This window comes from Cupressus sempervirens, chromosome 1 (genome assembly GCF_028749045.1).
Source record: "Cupressus sempervirens isolate cs-2001-9-10 chromosome 1, ASM2874904v1, whole genome shotgun sequence".
Taxonomy (NCBI): domain Eukaryota; kingdom Viridiplantae; phylum Streptophyta; class Pinopsida; order Cupressales; family Cupressaceae; genus Cupressus; species Cupressus sempervirens.
In genome coordinates, this window is record NC_143118.1 from 766058133 (window position 1) to 766083624 (window position 25492).

General features: G+C 36.5%; 1 protein-coding gene across 1 annotated transcript in view; it reads right to left on the reverse strand.

Moving 5' to 3' along the window:
- Positions 1–1036: 1036 nt before the first annotated feature.
- LOC149580147 (calcium-dependent lipid-binding family protein) overlaps positions 1037–25492 on the reverse strand; it is a 321232-nt gene continuing 296776 nt past the window's right edge. The window contains exons 67-68 of the mRNA XM_089789740.1: positions 2300–2411; positions 1037–1762 (exon numbers count right to left, since the gene is read on the reverse strand). Of these exons, the coding sequence (XP_089645866.1) occupies positions 1448–1762; positions 2300–2411 (427 nt within the window). The 3' untranslated portion in view covers positions 1037–1447. The remainder of the gene's footprint in view (positions 1763–2299; positions 2412–25492) is intronic.

Genomic DNA, 25492 nt, shown 5'->3' on the forward strand with positions numbered 1-25492 from the left:
ATTTAAAACGGCACTTATTCTATAACACCATGCATAAATGTGCAATCAATAATTTGTCAATATAAAAAATTCCAAGAGATGCCTGCAATCCAAGTAATTTGTTAAATAATAAAAGAATATATTGTGGGTAGTAAATTGCACACAAATCTTTAGATCGGTATCTGTGAACCGGGTCTTTCAAAGGGGAAATTTACGTAGTTCCTCATTAATGTATTGAATTTTTGTCTCAATTCCATTAAGGCAGTCTCGGTAGTTATTTTAGTTCTTTGGGGACCAATCACGTACAACATTCGCAATTTTGCTTCCTCTTATAGGCGAAGAGATCATTTTCATTAAGCAAAATAAGTTTATCACATAATAATAATGAAACTATTATGAGCTATTTGATATTTTGTGTCAGTAGCAGCTAATTCTAACTTAACAAATGAATGAATTTTAATGTTCATATATGGGACCAAGAGAAGTGTCATTAACAATTATCAAGTTCATTTCATTGTGAACCTTTCAGTTGCAGATCTTATCAAAAAGTCAGTTGCAGATCTTATAAAAAAGTCTGTAATACTAATTCTGTAAAATCTTGCCTCTTCAAATAGCTTATATAGACTACTCACCTTCAAATTGTCCCAAACATTCTCATATACTGCACACTCAAATATGAAATTTCATTCAATTTCCATTACCCCTTGCCCAAAAAAATATTTAAATTTGTTAAAAAATGATAGCTTCTGCCATATGGAGGTCCCTTTAGAACTATTTGCTGGACGATTATGTGATTCGCTTGTCACCTTGCCAGTTTTCCCCATTTATTTTTAATTGTTGAAATATAAGGTATTCTTATGGGCTATTTATGAGAAACTACTCATTTTGGCGATTATTCAAAAGCTAGGCTTGCCGAAGATCATTAAATTCTCAAGACAAAACACTAGAAGTGTGTCAAGTTTACTGTAAATGTAAACAGATACTTGGACTCTTGGCGTGTAAATTGAATTCGTAACTTGTGAGTTCTTCCAGATATGTCTGTAACTAGTAACACATATTTCTACAATCATTCTCAAACTTGTGAATGCTTCTTTCCTCAACAGGCTTTCCCTGATGAAAACCACCAGGTCTAAAAGTAACACCGCAACTCTGTACATCTCTGGAAGTAGCATTGACAAAACTAATCATAAGGAGAACTCACAAAGCGTAGATTCTAAATCAGACTGTCTGAATGACGTTTAAGAATAACTAGTAATTTCTCGCCACCATACAATTTTTCATTGGTGGAGCTTCTAGTAATACAAGATAAACAATAGGAGGGAACACCCCACCACAATCAGGTGTTTGTTGAATGAATGAAATGAACAGATTCCCAGACTAAGCTTAAGAATATAGGACATCCCCAACTTAGGGAGTTGCTACATTCCAAATACAGTTTTTCAAATAATACATCGGAAGGATACCAAGACTAGGTCACTACAGAATAGGCAATGTTCTTTGAGGGTGCTTGATAGTCCTTACGAGCGATAAAAGTATGTGAATCATTTTGGACTCTCCAAATGCTACAGTCCCAAAGGTCGCCATCCCTGTGGTCTCTTAGCAGAGGCTGCTTTTCAAAATCAACATTTTTCACACAATCTTCCCGCACACAGTAAGCTAAACATGGGTCTGGCTCATAGTAATCTGGAACAACAACACACCCGATAGCTACATAGCCAGGCGGAGCATGAGGCATCCAAATTGCCAATGTGTCTCTTGTTCCACTGTCTCCATTACGCCAAATCTGAAAACATAGTCAAGTTGTGAGCGAAAAAATAATGAGCCCTAAAAGTAGTATTTTCCTCACAAGTTCGAGCCCAGTTGAAAGACCAATCAGAGATTACACCATTGTACAATATAAAACAGCTGCAACAAATGCTATGCATGTAATCTCAGCACCAAAAAATTAACCTATTGGCAAAGGAGTTATTCTTTTCATGCACATTTTTTCATGCATGTGTTAAATAGACAGACAAAACAAAGCTGCTAGCAGAGAGAACCAATTATATCCCTATACAAAATGAAGCAGACACTATATAAGCTATTCATGTAATCTAGGTGCCCAAGACTAACCTATTAACACGAGTTATTCTTTTAATTCACCTTTTCTACCCGTTGTGTCTTATTTGATAGCAAAAACAAAATTTTGACTACACTTAAACACTAATGAAAACCAAGGCATCTGTCTTAATCATGTGCAGCACACAATAAAATAGAAATATCTTAAATCGCCTTTTATTGATGATATAAATTTCACAATTCTTGAGCAAAATGAACCTACCAAATCAAAGCCCACAGGCTGAATGAACCTTCCATCAGATCTGTTTGCATACACCATAACACTGGCCGGTGGAGTATAAGAGCGCTGAACAATATCTCCCACTGAAATATATCTGAAAGGACAATTCAGGCTTAGCAAAATAGAACAGAAAACAATGCATCCTTTCAAGTTTTTCTCTTTCTTTTCTAAAAATAAGCATTTTCTATAAGTTTTGTAAAGCCATTCAAGACCTAAGCAGCCAACAGTAGCAAACTAAAGAACAGCATCGATTCATGTATATATGCACGAAAACTCTCCCACAAGGAAACATAAACAGAAATCAACAGAACAATTTGACAGCTAATATATGCATAAAATAACAGCTATTGATTGCATATTTTTTATGTCTGGACGCTACACATAAAAATTAAGACAAACAAATTATTCAAACCCCTTAGGATACATTGTCTTAACTACATTTTCAAGAACTTTTGCAATCAAAAGTCTTGAGGCTGATTTTCCAGATAACTAAATCCTAATTAATAGCAATCAATGCCCAATATTACTAACATGCAACCTCAACAGCCTGAGGCCATTCCCACCAAAAAGTACACAATCTCTTCACCAGTTTTAGTGACGGGAAAAAAGTTGACTGTTTTAGATTTGTAGTTTCCTCAGATGATTCTTAGGATGATGACCATGTTGCTAGAATCTGAATTAAAGATTCTCTCCCCATTGTTCTGTTCCTTTAGTTTAGCTTAAAAAGCCATATCTTCTAAATTATATTCTCAAAATGTAATCAACTAGCTCAGTGGTTGCTCATTCTAAAGTGCTCTAACTTGCCCAGTTTATAAACAACTATTCCCACTCAAGGAAACACAGGAACTGCCTTTTTCTATGAATTCCCGTTTCCCAGGACAATTTTACGCTGTCCTGCAAAATCTAAAAGGATCCAAAAATGCCTCTGTGATGCAAAGAAAAAAGAGGGGACAGCCGGCCATCCCCACTTCTGCAGACAAAAATAAATTAAAACACAAGCACTTTTCTAATCCACATTTTTGGGGATCACATACTCCAGGTCACCCTAAATGGAAAAAACAGGTTCATTTGAATACAATTGGATTTCATTTTTTGTCTGTTGGAAAACTATTGCAGGTTGCAGCAGGGTTTGAGTTAAAAGAAAAACAATTTATTTTAGGAAGGTGTGAAGGGGTTGTAAGAGAGTTTGAATTCAAGACATGTTTGGCAGTGAAACAACAATTGCTTATAAGAGGTAAGTCATTGTATCATTTTATTACAATTTTCCAGACTTTTCTCCAAGCTTAAAGTGAAAATGTCCGGTTTATTTAGTTATTATCCTTTTCAATTTAAATTTTCATTAAATCGCACAAATGTTAAACCCAACATGAGCACCACTGCGAATGATATTGCTGATAATGAAGTGGACACAACTCAAGTAAATTAAGAGTTTCTGGCTTGCCAAAGTGTGGAAAACATTAGGTGTAGATGTGAGCAGCAACCAAACCCATTTGAGTACCCTTTAGTTGTCTTGAAAGCTTATGTAAAAGGTCCTCTTAACACGAGAAAAAAAGCCTCTTCTTTAATGTGTGACAGCCCCAGATACCAAAAAAAAAAAAAAACAAATTTAAGGGAGAGTAGGGTGTTGTTGATGCGAGTTTTGTATCACTTACATAACATATTAGGATTTGAATATTCGATACGGGATATCAAAAATGTAACTCCTCTCTTGAAAAGTTAATGTTCATGAGACATGATATAACTCCAATGTTCCTTACACTGTTGGATACTCGCTCAATTTTATCGATGTGATTTGCTGGTTATCATGTAGGCGGCCTTACACTATTCTTTCGAGGATGACTTGGACTTTGGTGGGATGAAGGTGATGATGGCTCAGTTTGTGAAATGTGCGGAGGCAAATAATGTTGATGGTGGTGATGATGAAGGATGTGTTAGCCAAGGATGATGTTGATGGGAGGTGAGTGGATGTGTTCTAATACTCGACCTACCCTAACTTCTTTCCCTAAACTTCAACTACCCAACTACTCACTATTCTACTCCTACTCCTATGAACGGAAGGTTAGCAAATGGACGGGGATCAAACCTAATGAGAGCTGACCAGCGGCCTCACTTCCACAGGTGCAATGATTCAAAGGAATAATAAACTAGTTTACCACACAAAGCTTTCCAACCAGCTGCTAGGATGCTAGTGGCCTAGTATTGACCCCTATCAAACATTTACCAATGCTACCATACAATTATCCATCTACTTTAACTTCACTTAAACAACTTCAAATGCAATTTGCTTCAACAACTTGAAAGAAATCTAACTATGTGGAAGTAGAAAACATGCAATAACACCCAATGTTCTTAATCAACATGCAAATTGCAACAATGAAAAAGAGAGCAATTTTGGTATTATCTTCGCAACAATTTCTCCAATCCCTTTACAAATGAGTGCAAATGGCCTTTTATAGGGGCCAGAAATACAACGGACGGTGGAGATCAAAACAAGATCAACGATTCAGATTGGATTCTCAAAACCCTAATTAGGGTTGCCAACCCATCGGCCAATGAGAAGCCACCACCTCATCAATGGACCAATGAAAAAAGTGTGAAAAGTGGCAACCAATGAGAAGGCACCAAAATGGTGGCCAATTAGAAATAGACACTTGTCCTATTCTAGAAGAAAGGGAAATTGCCACTTGGGCTTACATCAAATGATTTTCTAATATAAATCTTCCCTTTTCTTTCATCTTCTTAGCTAAGGCAATGAACTTAGTTAGCCTTTCGTTAACTTTTTCAATAGGAGGACAAGGTGTGTGCTTCGCCCTGAATTCCACTAACTTCGCCATGCCACTTGCTGCTTGTAGTATCCTTTCGTGATTCTTCTCATATTCTTTCTCAAATCCAATAAAAGCATTGAGAGAGGAAAGGGTGCCCAAATGCTTCTTCCTGATGGAAACCTTTCCCAGCTCATCCAATCTCGATCCAAAATCTGTCTCATTGATATCCTCTTTGCCAAGGGGGACTGTCCTTCCTTCAATCTTTCCCTCATCCATATCATGTCCACTGTACCGATATTGGTGTCGGTTATTCTCTTCATTTTCGAGAAGGGAGTTTTGGGCATCATATCCTCTTTGTCTTTCTTAGTGTTTGCTCACTTGGGATTCTTACTTGCACTAACATCCTCCATGCTCATCGCCCTATTACGGGATGGTAGAGTGGTGGACCAAAAGGCAAGAAGAACCAAGAGGAGCAATCCTTAGACTAGAACGAAAGAAGGATGTCAGCTTAAGGACCCCTTGCAACTCTAGATGACGAAAATTCACCTTAACCAATAATCTTCCAGCGACTTTTCAAAATTAGGACTTGACCTTAAGAACTTCAAATCCCTTGCAAATTAGAAATTTATCATGCAATTCACCTCCAAATAAAATTACCCAACCTAGGGCAAAAACCGCAGCCTCTTGAAAAAATCAAAATTTTATCTTCCACAAATTTCGGCTCCCACAAATTTTGCCTTCCACAAATTTCGCCAAGCAAGAAGAGTGCAGATCTGCTCTTGCAAAATCACCAACGCCTTGAGAAGGAGAAGTGAGAAGTGAGGAAGAAATGGGAGAGAGGCCTCCTCTTATACCCAACTTTCTAATTTTCTCCAAGCTGGCCAATTTGGACCCTAGGAGAAAGAAAAACAAATAATTAATGCAAAATTATGGCCCACAATTAAATACTTAGCTAAAAACTTAATTTTGCCAAAAGGAAAATTGCACTTTTAAATTGCCATTTAGCTCCAAATTGGAAAAAGAAATTAAATAATGCCTTGAGGGTGTTAAATATTTCCATTTAATGAGGGTTTAGTAATTAATACGTCATTAAATTTGGATTTTGGCTAACCAAAAGCCATTTTTTCAACATTAAATTACCAATTTCATTAAAGGTAGAAAGCTTTTAAGGCAATTTTAATCTATTAAAGCCAATTTTTTGCAATTTCTCTCTAAATCGATTTTGCTATACCAATAACAAAAAATTTTAAAAATAAAATTGCATCTAGAACCAAAAATCGATTTTTTGCAATTTAGCCCCATTTCAACAAAACTAAAATTTTCACCAAAGAAAAATTTGAGATTTTCCAAAACTTAAGTCTAGTAAAAAATTTTCTTTTGAAAGATATTTTTTCTTAAATTTACGCATTTATATCCAGATTTTTAAAAGAAAATGTCTAAGTACAAATTTACAATTTTATCCTGCCAAATATTGCTCTTTAAAATTTTGTTCGGCCTAAGAATGAAATTGGTTGCTCTAGAAAATCAAGTTGGAACCGAGTGAAAATAAGCTAAGCCTCCCCACATTTGTCCCAAAGGTGCCAAGGCGTGAAATTTTCAAAACTCAAAAATTTTGGACAACCCAAAAATTTGCCGAGGCGATAAAAAAAAAAAGGGGGTCCCCAAAATTTTGGGGCAATGGTGTGAAAACCTCACAACAGGTGTCACTGCAGCACTCATGCAAGAAAGATTTTAGAGGGAAATACGCAGAGGTACAGTCTCGTTTCTTGGGTGTTACTAGCCACGGGATTAAAGCTTGTCCAAAAAGGCTGGATGTAAAAATGAGGTCTATGGATGTTACAATGCTATTACATTCTTCTGCTTGAGGAAAATTATGTATGCCTATGCCATCTTTGGTTGGTAGTGGTAGTGCTGATATTGCCACAAAAGAAAGAGGAAGATTAGTGGAAAGAAAGGCTAGAGGCAGTTGCAAGTATGTTTATGTGTCGACATGGTATGCAACTGAGTTTTTCATTGCCTATATCTTGTCACTTGATCCGCTTATTTTAAAAAAATGGTCAAAGATGTAGTCTCTATTGACCCCTCATTTGTCCCCTCTAGAGATCATAAACTATGCATTACTCTCCTAGACAAAGAATATTTCAAGGTTAATTTGTTAATGGGGATATGAGGCAAATTTGGATTAGGACATATTTTATTATGATTCAAGGATGGACATCGACAACTCATCAATATCATAGTCACATGCCCAGCTAGCTCTTATTTTCTTAGTCGTGGATTTGTCACGAAAGCATAAGGATGCAAACTTCTAGTTTAATATTTTGAAAGTGACCATAAAGGAAGTTGGGGCTTCAAATGTTGCATAGATGGGCACTGATTCAACATGTGCGCAAATTGTCTTGTATAATGCTGAAGGGTTCTTACAAGTACATCTTTTGGACCTCATGTTGTGCTCATGCATTGAACAATGTTTTGAAAGACATAGGAAAAATAGATTGGGTGAAGCAAGCGGTGACAGTAGGATTCAAATGTTCATTTGCTAGCACACTTCACTTGCTCTTTCTAGGACAAATTTCAAAGAAGGAATTTGTCAAAGTTATTGAGAAAGATATTCTAGTTACATTTTATTAGAGAGGATGCTTGAGGTGCATAAGCCTCTACAATTGATGATGATGAATTCAAAGTGGTGTATATACTCTAGTACAGACTCTAGTAAAGGAAAACTCAGATTCTAGTTAAGGAACATTCATAAACAAAGGATCCCAATGACAATTGGTCCATAATGAAGTAGAACATTGTTGATTTCATTGTTAGATTGCTCATTTCATTATATACCAAAGTAACGAGAATCGCCCAAAAATCGTGTGAATCGGCGATTCAGCGATTAGATTCATGGATGAAAATTTTTTTGGAGTCAAAAATCGCCATCGCCGATTTCATCGGGTGAATCGCCTAAATCGCCCAAATTGGTGATTCATCCAAAAAATCGCCCAAATCGCCAAAAAATCGCTCGCGGCTAGTAAAGTATGGACTTGTAAAATTTAAAAAAATCACTTGTTTTTTTTACTTTCTTTTTGACCTATTCTCTTTGTTATAACCCTAAAGGGCCTTCTATTTGTTTAACATGAGTAGAAGAAAGGAAAAGTGAGAGAGAAGAAGAGAAAAGAAAAGCCATAGGTTTCTCACCGGCAAGAAGGAAGAGCACAAAAGAGATCAGCAATCCATTTGGGGAGGCCATCAATTGCATTGGGAGCATTAAGGAGCCAATCTCAACACTCCTCAACTCATTTGCAAGAGGTAAGTGCTCATTTTTTTTTGCATGTTAGTGTATTATGCATTTTTTGTTCAATTTTTAGTGTATTATGCATCTTTTGTTAAACTTTTGTAGTTTTCAAGATTTTTAGTACCGGTACGGCAATTTTTCAAATAGGAGACAGGGTACTTGGAGATGGCAATTTTTTTTTAAATTTTTTTTTAATAGTTTAGAGAGTCTAATACTAAAAGTAAATACAAAATTTGAAAATAGTAATACTGTAAGACTAAAGTAAATAATAATAGTAATGTCACATTAAAAATTAAAATAGACTCAGAGTCAAAGATTTCAAAACTCACATGATCACAATATTGTATCTCATAGACATATTTGTTTTTCGAATATAGCATATGATCACCATCATATCAGATTGATAATCGCTGAGATTATCATTACATATTCAAATTTTAAATTCAAAAAAGTATAGTTTGAAGCTGAATTGCCGATATGCAAACAAAAATGAACACTTTGTACAATAAACAAAAAACAGAAATATATCTAGTATTAGTATGTCAATGGTACTATCATCTATTCCACAAGGTTGTGATCATCCATCTCAAGGTCTTCAGCTATCATGCTCTCCAAAAAATCATCACTCTCCAAAAATAAGTGTTGAATAAAAATAATTTTAAAAAAGTTTTCTAATGTTTTTAAAGTTATTAATTTATTAAATAAAATATTTTAAATGATTTAATCATTTAAATTGTCGGTGGTCTTAATTTTTGTATTAAAAACATTAAAATGAGGGCTAAAATATATAAAATTATTTAATATTATATTTTACATTTATATTTTACCAAGAGATTTTGGGGAGACTTCACTTTTTGGATTAGGAGACGGAGAGACTTCAAGAGATTTCCTCGTGAAGTCTCCAACCTTTTTTGAGGTCTCTGGAGATGCGAAAAGTCTCCGAGACGCGACTTTTAAGGGGGAGACGGGTCTCCCGGTAACCATGCTTGTAGGATATACCATGTTCATCAAATCCATCGATGCTTCTGCACAAGTAAAAAATGCCACATTCTTATGTGAGGCTATTGAGGAAGTCATAGCAAAGGTGGGAGAACAAAATGTGATCCAGGTGGTGACGGATAATGCAGCAAGTTATGTTGCTGCAAGTAAACTTTTAACATTTCAAGTTTTGAAAATAAATTTATTTGAATTTTGAAATTTGAATTTCTAATTGACTTAAAATTGTTGTAGGTAAACTTTTGATGGAGAGGCACCCCACCATATTTTGGTCCCCTTGTGCGGCACACTGCATTGACCTCATGTTGGAGGAAATTGGCAAACTTGAGTTTGTCAAGTCATGTGTGGAAAGGGCAAAAAACATAAGCAAATTCATTTATAATCATTCATTTGTCCTTAGCACAATGAGGAAGTACACAGAAGGCAAAGAATTAGCTCGCCCAAGTATCATGAGGTTTGCCTCGAATTTCATCACCCTGCAGTCCTTGTTGACATCAAGGGATGAATTGAGGAGCATGTTTGTTGGGCAGAACTGGATTTTCTCTTCCTATGCTATGACCACTGTAGGGATAGATGTGGTGGATTGCATATTTGATGAGGATGGTTTTTGGAAACTCGCTAGAGAAATCCTGAAGGTAAATTTATTGCAATTTAACATTTAGTATTTTACTTTTACTTTAAGTTATATTATTTTATATTTAAGTTTTGACTCAAATTTTTTGTTTTACTTTATATGTAGGTCACTGAGCCCCTTGTAGCTTTGCTACGAACTGCTGATGGGGAGAAGCCCTCTATGGGCTACATTTATGAGGGCATGGATAGGGCCAAGGAGGCCATCAGAGCCCAATATGCAGGAGTGCAGGAGAGGTATGGCCCTATTTGGGACATCATTGATAGGAGATGGCAAAATCAGCTCCATCAACCCATCCATGTAGCAGCTTACTTTCTGAATCCGGCATTTTGTTTCCGTCCTGAGTTCAAGGCAGATGCAGAGGTTCTCATTGGTTTATACACAGTGATTCAGAGGTTGAGTAGCGATGAAGATAGCGCTACTGCAATTGTTGAGCTAGACCAATTCAACAATAAAGAGGGGCCACTTTTCTCTGGCAGGATGGCCATAAATGCTCAGACAACACTACAGCCAGGTAAAAATTAAATAATATATTCAATGTTCATGAATCTAGATTCTAAACTTAAAGTTGATTATGTAATTTTAGAGTTAACTTGTAATTTGTAAATGAGACTAATTGTTTCTATTTTCCCTTATTACAGATAGATGGTGGCAAATGTTTGGGGCCACAGCCCCAAAACTTCAAAAAATTGCCATCCATAATTTTGAGTCAGCCAAACAGTGCTTCTGGATGTGAGCGCAGTTGGTCCATGTTTGAGCACATCCATTCGAAGAGGAGAAACAGGTTGACAGTGCAAAAGTTGAATGATATTGTCTTTGTTCATTAGAACCTCCGTCTTAGGATCAGACAGATTTTGGGCACTGACTCCTCTCCAATCATTTTGGAGGAGATTGATCTAGAATCAGAGTGGCTCACAGAGGTTGTGGATCCAATCTTCACTGAGGAAGACCGTGCGTGGGTTGACCAGGTGGATATAGAGGCTGAGGCAACTAGAGCACGTTCTTCAAGCTTTGGTAGACGCACACGTGCACGCACAGGCACAGGCCCTAGCGACGTTCGTGAGCCCATCTTACATGCGGGAGATATGACTCGGCAATCCTCTAGGACCTACATTAGACGCCTTGCTACTAACTAGGCAGACTGGATACTCAGAGGCTGAGGCTGTAGTCGAGCTTCGAGATGGTGTTGAGGATGATGATGATGACTATGAGTCTGAGGCTTGAGCTGGAGCCTTGTTTTTATATTTTGTTTATAGATATTGATACTGAATCATTGATAGACATATGTTTCAAACTTTCATGGATCTTCATCTTAGATTCTTACATACATTTATGATTTGATGTCTTATGGATCATCTTACATACATTCTATGATTTAAATCATTATGATCATTTGATTTCTATTTACTTCAGCTAGCCTACAATTTACATTTTAGATAACATAGTTACGTATGTGATGGATTTTATGTTCCATGTTTATGTATGTTAAGTTTTAACTTCTATTTGATGATGTTATAGTGTGTTTAAGTTATATTCAATAAAGGGTGCATGAAATAAGTTTTAAATTGTTAAAATCTTTAAATTTAAAGAGTTTTTTCAAATTTGCCAATTCATCGCCAATTCATTGCCGATTCACAATTCGATTCGGCCTTGCCGATTCCGATTCTTGTTACTTTGTTATATACTAATTATTAATTGCTGGTTTTCAAACTTGATTTCTGATTTTAACATTTTGATTTTTATTAAAGATAAACTTTCAAAGTTAATAACTTGTCATGTAATTGTTTGAAAGTTTTTTTTCATTTTGCAGATATTTTTGCTCTTTCATCTCACATGTTGTAGATCTTATCTGATATGCTTATATAGACTCTGTTAATAATAGAGAGATGTAGAAGACATTTGGTAGCATGCTTTGTCAAACAAAGGAAACAATTTTGGCTAAGAATCGTTGGGATTATATGAGAAAATATATCAAGTCCATTGTGATACTGAGGTGGAATACAATAAAAACCTTGCTTCACATGGTTTTCTTTTCTCTAAATCTCAAATTGTATGCACCAAATTCTAGAAGGTTGTCATCGTGTGATGACAAAAAGGTGAAATGAAGGCTAATAAAAGCCTTTCAAAAGACACTGCTTCACACACATAGCTGGCCATCACAAATCTTCAGATATGTTCGCTCTTTCATCTCACATGTTGTAGATCTCATCAGATATGCTTATATGGACTCTGTTAATAATGGACAGATGTGTAAGACATTTGATAGCATGGTTTGTAAAACAAAGGAAACAATTTTGGCTAAGAATCTTTGGGATTATATGAGAAAACATATTAAGCCCATTGTGTTACTGAGGTGGAACACAATAAAGACCCTACTTCATATGGTTTTCTTTTCTCTAAATCTCAAAATCTATGCACCAAAGACTAGAAGGTTGCCCCCTTTCAAAAGACAGTACTTCACACACATAGCTGGCATTCACAAATCTTCATGGTCCAACATTCAATAAACTAGAGGTGAAGATAGATAGAGCTATTTTAGTTCTAATTAACCCTAATGGATGGTCTACTTCAAAAGTTGTTAACCTGTAGAGAGGTATTGGCCCACATATGGCTTAATTCACTCCATCAAGAGGGAATAGACTTACCTCTAAATGAGCAAAGAAGCTGGTGGCTTGTAATGTCCACATTTTAGTATAGAATTTGATAATTAAGAACTATAAAATTGAAATATAAAAAAAACAACAATATAATTACAATTAAATTAAATCAATGAGTGTCAAAAGGCATGAAATTAAGAGTTTTGACATTTTCAAGGGGGTAGAAATTATGAAGGGTTGTACTCTTTTAAAGGGTGGTAATAGTAAAAGGTTATGACCCTTGAAAGGGTGGATATAATGAAGAGGTGTAACTCTCCCTGACATTGGAGGGTATAAAATGGGGAAGGTTTCAATTGAGGAAGACATCCAAGGGAGATCCACTTGGAAATAATTTATTATTCTCAAAAGACAACAATGCAAAGCGGTGAATAATTCTTATGAAAGGTGGTGACCCTTTCACCAATTAAGTATAAAGAGAAAACATTAAAAGCATTCAAGGATCACTTATACACATCACTCATGAATCCAAAAAAATAATCGTCAATTACCAAACAAGGAAAACAATCAATCACCAAATCATTCTATGAAATCAGCATTCATTACAATATCACTCATCAATCATGTAATCAACAATTACTAAATATACAATCAATCATTCATACAAATACTTTTGTCAGTAAATTCTATATTGTAGTCGACGGGTAGAATTGTATCCAAAAGGACACGTGACAGTTGAGTCACCCCTTCAGGAAAGTATATGTACACCGTATGGAAGGGACTTTGGAACATTATTGTAATCATCATAATTCGATTGTAAGCATTGAAGTGCATATTGTGTATATGAATAAAGTATCTATTCTGTGTCATATTGTACTGTACTACATGTGATAAGCATCCTTTTACCTTGTACGGTAAACATTTGGCGCCATTGCCAGTCAAACCTAGAACGAAAGAAGTCTTATGAAGATTAATGTCAAATATGCTTAACAAGGATAAGAATAAGATAAAAGACAAGGATGAGAGACACACAACACAGGAAGTTTTAATTTTAGCACAACAAATGGAGTGCAAACAAAAGTTTCAACAGCTTACTGACGGACACTGGGGGGGTGAAGGAGCACAAACCGAATGCATTCACCTAGCAGACCGAGGAGTGTCGAGGAATCTCTCGAAGAAACTTGACAAAGATTGAATTTGGTGGAAGAGGAGTTCCTTAACTTGTATACGTCAAGGGTAGATAATCCGAACGGAAGGGAAGTAACTCGCACGGCTCGAAGTGCCGAAGGAGCACAAGCGTGGAGTGAACTCTTCGTTCCCGATATACCTAACAAATGGATACAGGGAGAGAATCGAACAACTTCACTTGAGGAAGATCTTTTCTCACCAAATAACATAGTTGTTGGAAGTAGGACGGTTGTTCGAAGCAGCAAAGTTGTGCAGAACAACACGGGTACTTAGAACAGCACAGGTACTCAGAACAACGTAGGTACTTAGAACAACGCGAGTGCACAACAAGCACCACCACTTTAGAAGAAAGTAGTAATGGTAGGACCAAAGAAAAAATTACCGAACTTCAATGGTGACAAGATAGCAGATCTGATCAAACACTGCAAAACATGCGAAATAATATGAATGACAAATGGTGTAACGAACCAGGATGATTGGGTCCGATAGTTTCCGACAACCATGAGGGGTGTAGCAATTGATTGGTTTGCGGATGCCTATCCTCAGAAATTAACTAAATGGGTAGACTTTAGGAGGGAGTTCATAGCAGAGTTTCGACTGCTAAGGGACGATAACGAAATTGTTGCAGAAATATGCAGTACAAAGCAAGGCAAGAATGAAATGATTCATGCATATGCAAGAAGGCTGAAAGAATTGGTGAGGAAGATGGAGAGCTCACCAGTTGACGGATTAAAGAAATGATGGTTTGTTGAACAGCTACGACTAACACTAAAGAAGAACATGAAGATTGTACCTCTAGCATTGTACGTAGATGTGTATAATTGAACAATGGATTTGGAGAGTGAGCAAAAAACAAGCAAGAAGCACAAATCGTCGGACTCGGACAATTCATCTCTTGAACGTAGTAGTAGCAACGAAGAATCAAGTAAGAAAGTTTGAGCATTGTAGAAGGATATGCTACATATGGAGTTTAAAAATCTAAAAAAGAATCTTGACTCGATGAAGATGGAATTGTGGTGTAAGGACTGTAAGGAGGGCCACACAAAGGGTTCCTGCTTGAAAAAACAATTTTATGATATCTACCAAATTGCGAGACATTCCACCAAGGAATGCCTGTTCAATATGAAGACAAAGGGACATCAGCAAGTGCTACTGATCCAGGAAGTATCTGCTAGAGCAAGAACGAGCACAAACACTAATGATGCAACCTTAGGAGGATATTGCAACAATAATCGACGCGAAAGGGGCTACAATAATAATAACAATAATAACAATGGAGGCCGAAGTCGGATACAGTATGACTCAAGTGGAAGGCTGGTGATACAATTTTTTGCATGCAACCTTTGGAGGCAATTTGCCAAAGATTGTACTGCGAAGGAGATGTCGCAGCTGTTATGCAGATGGTGTGGTTCAGGAGACCATGAGGATTCGAAATGCCTGAAGCAAGGAGTGAACTTGTTAAGCATCGATAACATGTGATGAAAGACAAAGTACATAGGAAGAAAAGGAGAGGTTGTAGCAAGCATGAACGGAGTTGGAAAAGCAAATGGAAATGAAAAAGTTACAAACAAAAGACATTGCTAGCACCTCGAAGAGGAACCTAGAAGAACAAAATATGATAAGGCAGGTAATACAAATAGGAGTTCCTATAAAATTGAATGACCTTCTTCTTACAATGCCTTAGTTGCGAACGACGATACTGAACATAACACCACTCCTGAAAGCAACGGAGGAAACAGGAAAAGATGGCAGTGGACCAACTATAGCAGACCCAATGCTACAGGCACTCACGACAGGAAGACATCCGGCAGTAGTAGAGATGGGTATCCTGGGAACCATACTTACGGACACAATCGTCGATGGAGGGTAAGGAGTAAACGTACTACTAGAGGATATTTGGAGAAAGTTGGGACAACCTACGTTGTGGCCACCTACATTTCAATTACTCACTGCAGATCAACATGGGATTAAGCCTTTAGGGACCTTTATGGTGCAACCTGTAACCATCGGAACACAACCATTTCTATTGGATTTCATGGTCATTCCACTAAAAAGAAAAGGGTATGATGCTATCCTTGTATGGGGTTGGTTGGTGTAAGCGAAAGTGAAACAAGATTGGAAACGAAATACCCTATCCATGGAACATGAAGGCCAAAGATTCGTAATCAACTTACACACGTGAAGCAGTGTTGTCGGAATCCGAGGGTGAAGGTGAAGGGGATGACGAAAGGAAGAAGAGAATGGAACTTGATGAAGAGGGAGTATTGAGACTGGAAGGAGGGTCTAATGATGATGACTTGGACTCGGTGAACGGCCTACTCCATTGGCAAATGGAGGACTATGAGCTCTTTTCGAACTGTAATATGTTAAGGGTCGACGAAGGTAAGAAAGGAGAGGAAAATGAATGTCCAAAGGAATACAGAGAAGTGGAAGAAGGTAAGGCGGTTACGACTGAAGCTGAAGGAAAGAACATACCATACGAACCCAACAAAAGGAAAGATTCCACCATATGGTATATGATGAACAGACTGTGTGGAAAGAAAAGATTACACCGCACCAAGGGTTTAGTACAAAGGTACCAATGGCAAGGAAAACACATTGTATGGTCTGCATAGGAAACAAAGAGGAAGGGCTTAATAAAAACTGCAACAGTATGGACTGAAAGCTCTAGAATCAAGAATACAGTTATTGACCACAAGGAGTGGCAACCAATGGAATTCATGGTACCAAATTTAAGGATTGCGATTGAGAACAAACTGGGAGATATGGAAAGCCCAAGGGAGAGATTGTATAACTTAAATAAACTTGATGAGCGACGATTGCAGGCACAATGGGCCATGGAGGTTAACAGAATAGGTGAAAAGTATGGCATGATGAGCATTTGAAATTGAATAAATTTCAACTGGGCCAGTTAGTTTTAAAGTATAATGGACATAACGAGATCAAACCAAGAAAATTTAAAGTTAAATGGGTCGAACCATACAAGATCCGCGAAGTTGGCGATAATGGGGTAATAAAATTATCGAGCAATGAATCTGGAAATTGGTGCACAAATATTATCGTACTTAATTATTTCTCAACATAAATCTCATAGGAAGATGCAGTAATGTTGATCTTCCCTCTCAAGCATGCCATCACCAAATGGATGGACTAAAGGTCCTTCCATACTTGTGGGCGAAGGTTGAAGGACTTAGAAGCTCATTTTGTTCCCTTAGTTCATTAAAGAAAAAAGTCTCCCTACGTCCTATCAAGGAATATGGTATAAGGAATTAATTCCATGATTTTCATTAAGCACTCATGTTTGGAATCAATGTGAAAAGTTTTATAGGAAGATGCGGCAATACCAATCTTCTTTCATCAAGCATGCCACCTCAAGGGGGGTAGAATAAAGTCTTGGAGATTCTAGCTGCAATAGAGATCTTTATCTCTAGGCGTTAAGACCGTTATGGTCATCTTCAGCTAAAAAGGACATTTATGATAATAATTGTAATATCAAATATAAAGATGTGTCAATCGACATGTATTGTCGCATGGAAATACGAAGAGATGTGTAATTGAAAATGAAGTCATGATTTAGGTAATTCAAGAGACCTTTAGTAGTAATGTGAAGAGTCTCTTTATTTAATATAAATATTGAATTAGGTGAAATGCATTGTACACTTAATATTTTATTATCAAAAAAAGTGATATTTTGTGATGTGGCTAGGTTTTTCCATTCATTTTGGAAGTGGTTTCCTAGTTAAATTGCTGGTGTTTGTTGTATCTTTTATGTTGTCTTTATTGCTGTTTATCATTTATTTCTGGGCAAAACTTAACATGGTAGCAACTTTATGTTTGGTAACAAGTCTATTTGTGTGTACTAAAGTTTGGTAGCAACTTTATCTTCATAGATGCCTTCGAGTAGGAGCAGTTATATTTCTTTTGCAGTTATATTTCTTTTTTGAGCCTTTGTGTGAAAAAGTGGTTACTACTTCACATTGGAGAGTTTTGGTATTCTTCAAATGTCATCATGTATTTTTTGTCCTTGAACCTGAACTTGTTCCAAGAAAAGAAAAAACGAGTGTTTTACTGTGCGTCGAGGATATCAGGATACATCTTCAAGATTTAACTCTTGATGGTGATGTAGACGAACCAACTTGCTTGGAAACCGAGAATACATGTTACTAAGCTAAAATATTAATCTAGTATCATGAAGTAAAGTAAAAGGGTCTAGGAAGACATTGTGCATACAATAGAAGCCCCACAGTCAAGATAAGGAGCTGGTCAATGCAATATTCTCAGAACTTTAGCATTGAAAGCATTTGAAATTGACAAAGTCGATTAAATTTTGGAATGATGTTGATAAGGGAATACGTGTACAATATAGGAGTCGTCGTAGGAATGAATAATGAAGACGCTACTATAACCAGAAGGAGTGAAGTATTGAAGCTGACTATTGCACAACCTTGTTCAATGCAGAAAGAATAGTTCAACCATGAATTCATAGACTTGCGCGATTAATTGAAGTAGTGTCAAATCGAAGGACCAAAAGGGGAAGAATGTCGTCCCAACTCGACCATTTGGTAAATGCATTTAAGAGGAATAACTCCAAAATTGTTGTGTTGAGCATAAGATGGGAAGAGCACTAGAAATTCAACAAGACCACTGGAAGCTCACAAAGACAAGCAAGTCCATCATTGATGTAGATGATCTCCAACTTGCAAATTTGGTATGGTGATTATTTGTTGAGAAGAGAGGTTTTTGAAGCTTTAACAACATGAATGTGCATAAGAAATGTGTCACAACTTCCTTCCGTGCATTTTTTGAGTTGCTTCTAGTGTTGAGGCTATCTTTATGAAGAGTTGTGGACAAGAGGAAGATTTTCTATAAAAGTTCTTCATTTTCAATTTTTGTGTCTGTCAATACCAATCAATTTATTTTCATAGGAAGTTTTGCATTGAATGTTCTAGCTTTTCCCGTTTTCTTTAGTGTCTTTTGTTTTTCTCTTTCCAGTGTGATTATCCAATTTGCTTGCATAGTTTTTTCAGCTTTGCAAATCTGTTCTTTCGACACTAGGGTATAGCTTGGTAGAAAATATAGTCCACTGATATAACTGAGAGGAGTGGGGGATAAATCAGTTATCCAACTAATATCACAATTAACAACCTTAAACAATCTTAACCATTTGAGTAAAATAAACTGAACCACAATAACACAGGATATGTCAACTATGAAAACCCGTGATCAGAGGGAAAACCCCAGTGGGGATGGTACCCACAAGATGATGTACTAATATAAATATTCCTTATTAGAGGATAGACCCTGTTAAGAGTTTGTTACAACATCTAGTACATATGAGTCCCTGTTAGGAGACTTTGAATCCATGTTAGGAGATTCCAACCTTGTTAGGAGTTGTGGAAGACGGTTGGACCCACTACCCAAAAAGCTTCAAGGTCAACACCAATGAACCCACTGTCAAAATGATCTCTGCAGAATAATAAAACTAAAATGTACTTTGTTCCTTTATCTCTATCCTGTCAACCCAACTTCTGTTCCTTTAGATCTTGTAACCAAATCTCGAATCTCGCATTCAATAATCCCTTGGATTGTTTACATGCATTTAGTAAGCAATCTGCTTCTTTTTGCACTTCACACTACAACAATGATCTAAATACACATCATACCTTTACAATCAAGGAAAACATCTTTCCTTTATACCATAGATTCATGATAATTCCTTAAGGCTTTCCCAATTAATTAAAATAAGATAATTAAATAATTACAATTACAATAGCACTGTTGGCTCACAATCTATACAAAACTCACAATCTATACAAAACTTCACACATGCGATACTAAGGCTTGTGAACTCGTTGACATCATCAGCAAACTGTCCTCTATCACTACCTAAAATGGGCATCTCTTCATTACATCTTAGATGTAAGATAGTCAATAACCATCATGAACTACTACTTTCCCAATACTCTGTCTCTGAACTACTCTCTGTAAATCAAGTACATCTTCTGTACATCTTTGACACAGACTCTGCGCACTTGACCAAGTCATCAGGACACTATAGCGAACATGTCCATAACTGCGCACGACCAAACAATCAATCCACTGTCCATACCATCAAGATCTTTGTCTACTACTCAGCCAGTCTTTAAAGAAACCATGCAATGTTGACATCAATGACAAACACAGTCATGAATGCAACATATCAATACTTTCCAATGCTCAGGATACTCCCCAAAGTAGTATCATTAGCATTCATGCTATCAATCTCCCCCTTTTCCATTGATGGCAATAGATGACAAACATCTAAGTTCCAAGAATACCAAGTGGTACTCTGTTGCTGCTTTTGTTCTCATCTACTCAAATCCTCTTCATCAAGCAAGTCCGAAATCCTCTAGAATTAGAGACCGGCATCAGCTGTCTGCATGCTAAAAAGAATCTCAAACACAACAGATGCACATAGGTGCATACTCCTTAGACATCAATTGTTTACTTCACACTAAACAATTCACAATACATCAAATGCACATTCCTGCTTCCTTACATGAATAATTCTAAATTTCTTTAAAGAGCTATCACTCTGCCATACTTAGGAGTTCTTCACATACATACTCTCCCTCATACTTTAGGAGATGATTTTCATGCATATTCTCCCCCCATTGACATCAATGTCAAAGACCTTCATGCATATTCTCCCCCATTGACATCAATGTCAAAGACCTCAATTTCAATGTTACCAAATGTTACATACCAATTGCTAATATGTTGCACAAAATCTTCAATCAGCTCAAGTGTCCAAAGGCACTGTTCAATGCCAAATACCAAGTCTTTCATGAGTCAGTCCATCACAAATACTCCCCCACTTGGGAAGCATCAGCATTCAGTCCAATCAAATAATAGTGCTCTGTACTACTAGACAAATGCACTCTCCGCATCACCTACTCAGAAGTAGGCAGGGGCATGACCCCAAGCATACCTCTCAAGTACTCAAATGTATCTTTAGACAACGACTTCGTAAAGATATATGCAATCTAATCTTTAGTACTTACATACTACAATCTAATCTCTTTTTCTGTTGCCTTCTCTCTTAGCAGATGACAATCAATAGATATATGCTTAGTCTTAGAATGCAATACAGGATTCTTAGACATACTATACTTGTGTTATCACAGTAAATGATAACAGGTTATTCAATCTCAATTCTAATATCCTTCAGCATCTGCTTCATCCACATAACTTGATTATAGTTATTTGTTGTTGCAACATACTCTACCTCAGCTATACTTTGCAAGATACAATCTTGCTTCTTACTTAACCATGAAACCAATCTTCCTCCAAGAAAGAATGCTCCACCACTGCTATTCTTTCTGTCATCCATATTGCCTACCCAATCCGCATCAGTATATGCATATAGAGTGAAATCACTCGATCTGTCATACCAAATTCCATAGTCAGAAGTCCCTTTCAGATATCTGAATATTCTCTTTACTACTGTAAAATGATATTCCTTAGGATCAGCTTGAAATCTAGCTACAATCCCAACTGCATTTCCTATATCTGGTCTAGTGTGAGTCAGATACTCCAAACCTCTAATCATGGATCTATACTTCTTCTGCTCAACTACAGGTGTCTCATCTTTACAGGATAACTTGTGACCAGTTATCATGGGTGTACCAACAGGTTTACAACTTTCCAAACCAAACCTTTTCAACAAATCTTTCAGGTACTTAGCTTGTGAAATGAATATACTATCATTATTCTACACAATCTGCAATCCTAGGAAAAACTTCATTTCTCCTATCATGCTCATTTCAAATTCATTCTTCATCTCTTTAGCAAATTTATCACTAGCTTCATCATTATTACCAAAAATGATGTCATCAACAAATATTACAATAATCAAAAAACCATTTTCAACTTCTTTCAAATGCAGATTACTGTCGACCATACGTTTACCAAATCCAAGCTTTGTCAAGTTATTGTCCAACCTTGCATACCAGGTTCTCGGTGCTTGCTTCAGACCATAAAGGGCTTTCTTCAATCTACATACCGTGTCTTTGGCCTCTAATAAAGGAAAACCTTTAGGCTGCTCAATATATACCTCTTCTTCAAGTTCTTCATTCAGAAAGGCTGATTTAACATCCATCTATGAACCTTGAATTTCTTATTCGCTACATAATCCAAGAATGTTCTTATTGCTTCCATTCTAGCTACAGCTGCATATTTTTCCTCATAGTCTATGCCTTCTTGTTGTGAATATCCCTTGCATACAAGTCTAGCTTTATTCCTCACAACTTCGCCTTGCTCATTCATCTTATTTTTGAATACCCACTTTGTTCCTATCACATTCTTGTCTTTTGGCCTAGGAACTAACTCCCATGTATCATTCTTCACTATCTGATCCAATTCTTCCTTCATTGCTTGGATTTACAATCTATACAAAACTTCACACATGCGATACTAAAGCTTGCACACTCACTGACGTCATCAGCAGACTGTCCTCTGTCACTACTTAACTGTGCATCTCTTCATTACATCTCAAATGTAAGATAGCCAATAACCATCAAGAATTTCTTTTCCAATACTCTGTCTCAGAATTGCTCTCCGTAAATCAGGTACATCTTCCGTACGTCTTCGACTCAGACTCTGCGCACTTGACCATGTCAATAGGACACTATGGCGAACATGTCCATAACTGTGCACGACTAGGCAATCAAACCATTGTCCATGCCATCAAGATCTTTGTCTGCTACTCAGCCAATCTTTACAGAAACCATGCTATGTTGACGTCAATGAAAAACACAGTCATGAATGCAACATATCGACACTTTCCAATGCTTAGGATACTCCCCAAAGTAGTATCATCAACATTCATGCTAACATAGCTTTAGCAACAGGGAGAGATGTTGAGTCTTCGTGTCTTCCTGAGATGCATATTCGGTAGTAGAAGATGTTAACTCAGCTATTATTAATAGTCATACTCCCAAAATGAGTTGGAGAATGGATTGAAGATGTGCAGTAGATGCTTCTACTTATGTCCACCATGGACATCCTTGGGTGTAACAGCCCAAGTGTATTTTGTCGACTTTGATAGAATGGATTGTTGAACTGTCACTAAAAAGAACGTGCGAGAAATTCACAGCTGAGTGTTAGGCAATTAGGATTGGATATACTCGGTCTTCCTTTTTGAATAATACTTCTTGGTCTCACAGAAACGATGCACATGAAATATTTGCTCTCAGCTAGTGCATTATTAATTTTGTTCTCTTCAGTTCTTGGACAAGTAGCGTCCAGATCTATTAGTTTTGTTCTATTAGAACATAATGATTCAGTCTGTGAATGAGGATCACATGCAACAACTTGCAGTAATTTAGAAGTTCATGTCAACATCACAAATGGGAAATAAAATAGGAAATTCCAAATGTTCTTCAGGCAAGCTACTAGAAATGCTAGTGCTAAAGGTCTTGGAACAAAGGGAGGACAGGATGCACCTGCTGCTAGAGGAAACCATTCATAATTGGAGTTGACTTTTGTGTGAAGGGCTGGACTGTGTTGAGTTCGAATCAAGCTCATGTTAAGTTTTGGGTGGGCTGGCTGCTGTTTGGTAAAAGAGCACACTTGAGTTTTTGTTATCTAGTCTAATCTTGAGGAGCATGCATAAATTATTTTGATGGGATTATTTTTGGAGGAATATTTTAAGGTATAAGCAGCTAGAGCCTATGTGTAATGGTTGCATGTGTTACTTCTGGTGTTGATAGTTCTGTATAAGAATATTGGTTATTGATTCACATTCGTATGCATGATAAAAGACATTATACTTCAAATAGATAAGTATTTTGAGTTATATATTTGGGATGAGTGTTGAATTTTATGAAGTTATTAATAATCTCTCTTGGTTGCAGGATGCAACAACATGAGGATGTTATTTTAATGATACATATTCAGAGGGAGATGTTTCACCTTCAAAGGGAGGATACTTCCACTATCTCATTACGGTGATTGAAGTAATTCTTAATTGAGAGGTTCTTATTGAATCCTTTCCATCCTTGTATATAATGTTAATATTTTGGTATTGTAGATTCTGAGATTCTTGTTGGAATCAAGCATCACATGTGATGTCTTTTCTCGCTGATTATGAGTTCTTATTTATTTGAAATTATTAAGATGGTAAGGGCAACTTGATAAGTATTTCACTTATGAGAGATCATAATGAGCATCATGTAGAGAGAGTCCATAATGTCATCACATTGAGAGATTCCGTGATGGAAGTTGGCAGTCATGTTGAGAGAGTCCATGAGTGTATTACATTGAGAAAATGTGTGGTAAAATGTTGGTTGTAAACCTTACTGTCTTGTCATGTTGAGAGAATCGATAACGTTACGTTGAAGAAATTCGTGATAAAATGCTAGTTGAAAACCTTATTGGTTTGTCATGTTGAGAGATTCCATGACAACATCACATTGAGAGAGTCTATGATGTAAGAGTCTTGCAAGTTTGTCACATTGAGAGATTCCGTGACATCATCATGTTGAGCAAATCCATCATAAAAGTTGATTGTAATTCTTGCAGGTTTGTCATGTTGAAAGATTTCATGAGAGCATCACATTGAACAAGTCCGTGATGAAAGTTGATTGTAATTCTTGCAAATATTTCATGTTGTGTGATTCCATGAATTATGTTTTGGATCTATGTGATTGGAATTTATCATTAACATTTTGATTGCAGCCTCTTGTGACTATTTAGCTAAAGATCTCTCTCGAGTATTGGAGATTGTAGCTGTGATAGAGAACTTTAGCTATGGGTATTAAGACCATTATGGTCACCTTCAATTGAAAAGGACATTTATGATAATAATCACAATATTAAATATTAAAACACGCAGCACTCGACATGTGTTGTGGCATGGAAATATGAAAAGATGTGTATTTAAAAATGAAATGTCATGTTTTGGAAAATTCAAGAGACCTTCAATAGTAATGTAAAGAGCCTCTCTATTTGTTATAAATATCTCATCAAGCAAAATGCATTGTACACTTGACCATTTTATTATCAATAAAGTGATATTTTTGTTGTGTGGCTCGGTTTTTCCCTTCATTTTCGAAGGGTCTTCCCAGGGTAAATTCTGGTGTTCATTGTATCTTATATGTTTTCCTTATTACTATTTATCATTTATATCTGGGCCAAACTTAACATAAGGTTTCTGCCATACTTGTCAACCAAGGGGTTGAATGACTTGGATACTCGTTCTATGACCTTGGGGTTGGCTAAGGAACAAAGTCCCTTGACGTCCTATCAAGCTTTTCCATTTGATTCCTAATATGGTTGACAATGGGAATAAGCTATGAAAAAGACTCAATGGTTTTAGGATTCTAGATTTTCATAGAGATTATTTGTGTAGGACCATAGATTCATAATATTAATGGTTTGAAGGCATTTGATTTATAAGACATAAAGTAGGATTTTTGTCTAATTGTCATCACGATTATCATATTATGTAATTTTATTATAGAATTCTATTTGTAAATAAAGTGCATTTGTTGGAATTGTTAGTTTTGACTGAAATCAGGTACATCCTAAAACAAAAATCGCATGCCCTACATAGTGCTCTTAAAATCTAGTATCATGAAACCCCAAAGTATCAACAAACCCCAACTTTACAGTGTGATGTTGATTCCAAAGATGTCACCTAAGTTGATGAGGAGGCACTAGAGGGGTTGGTTGATG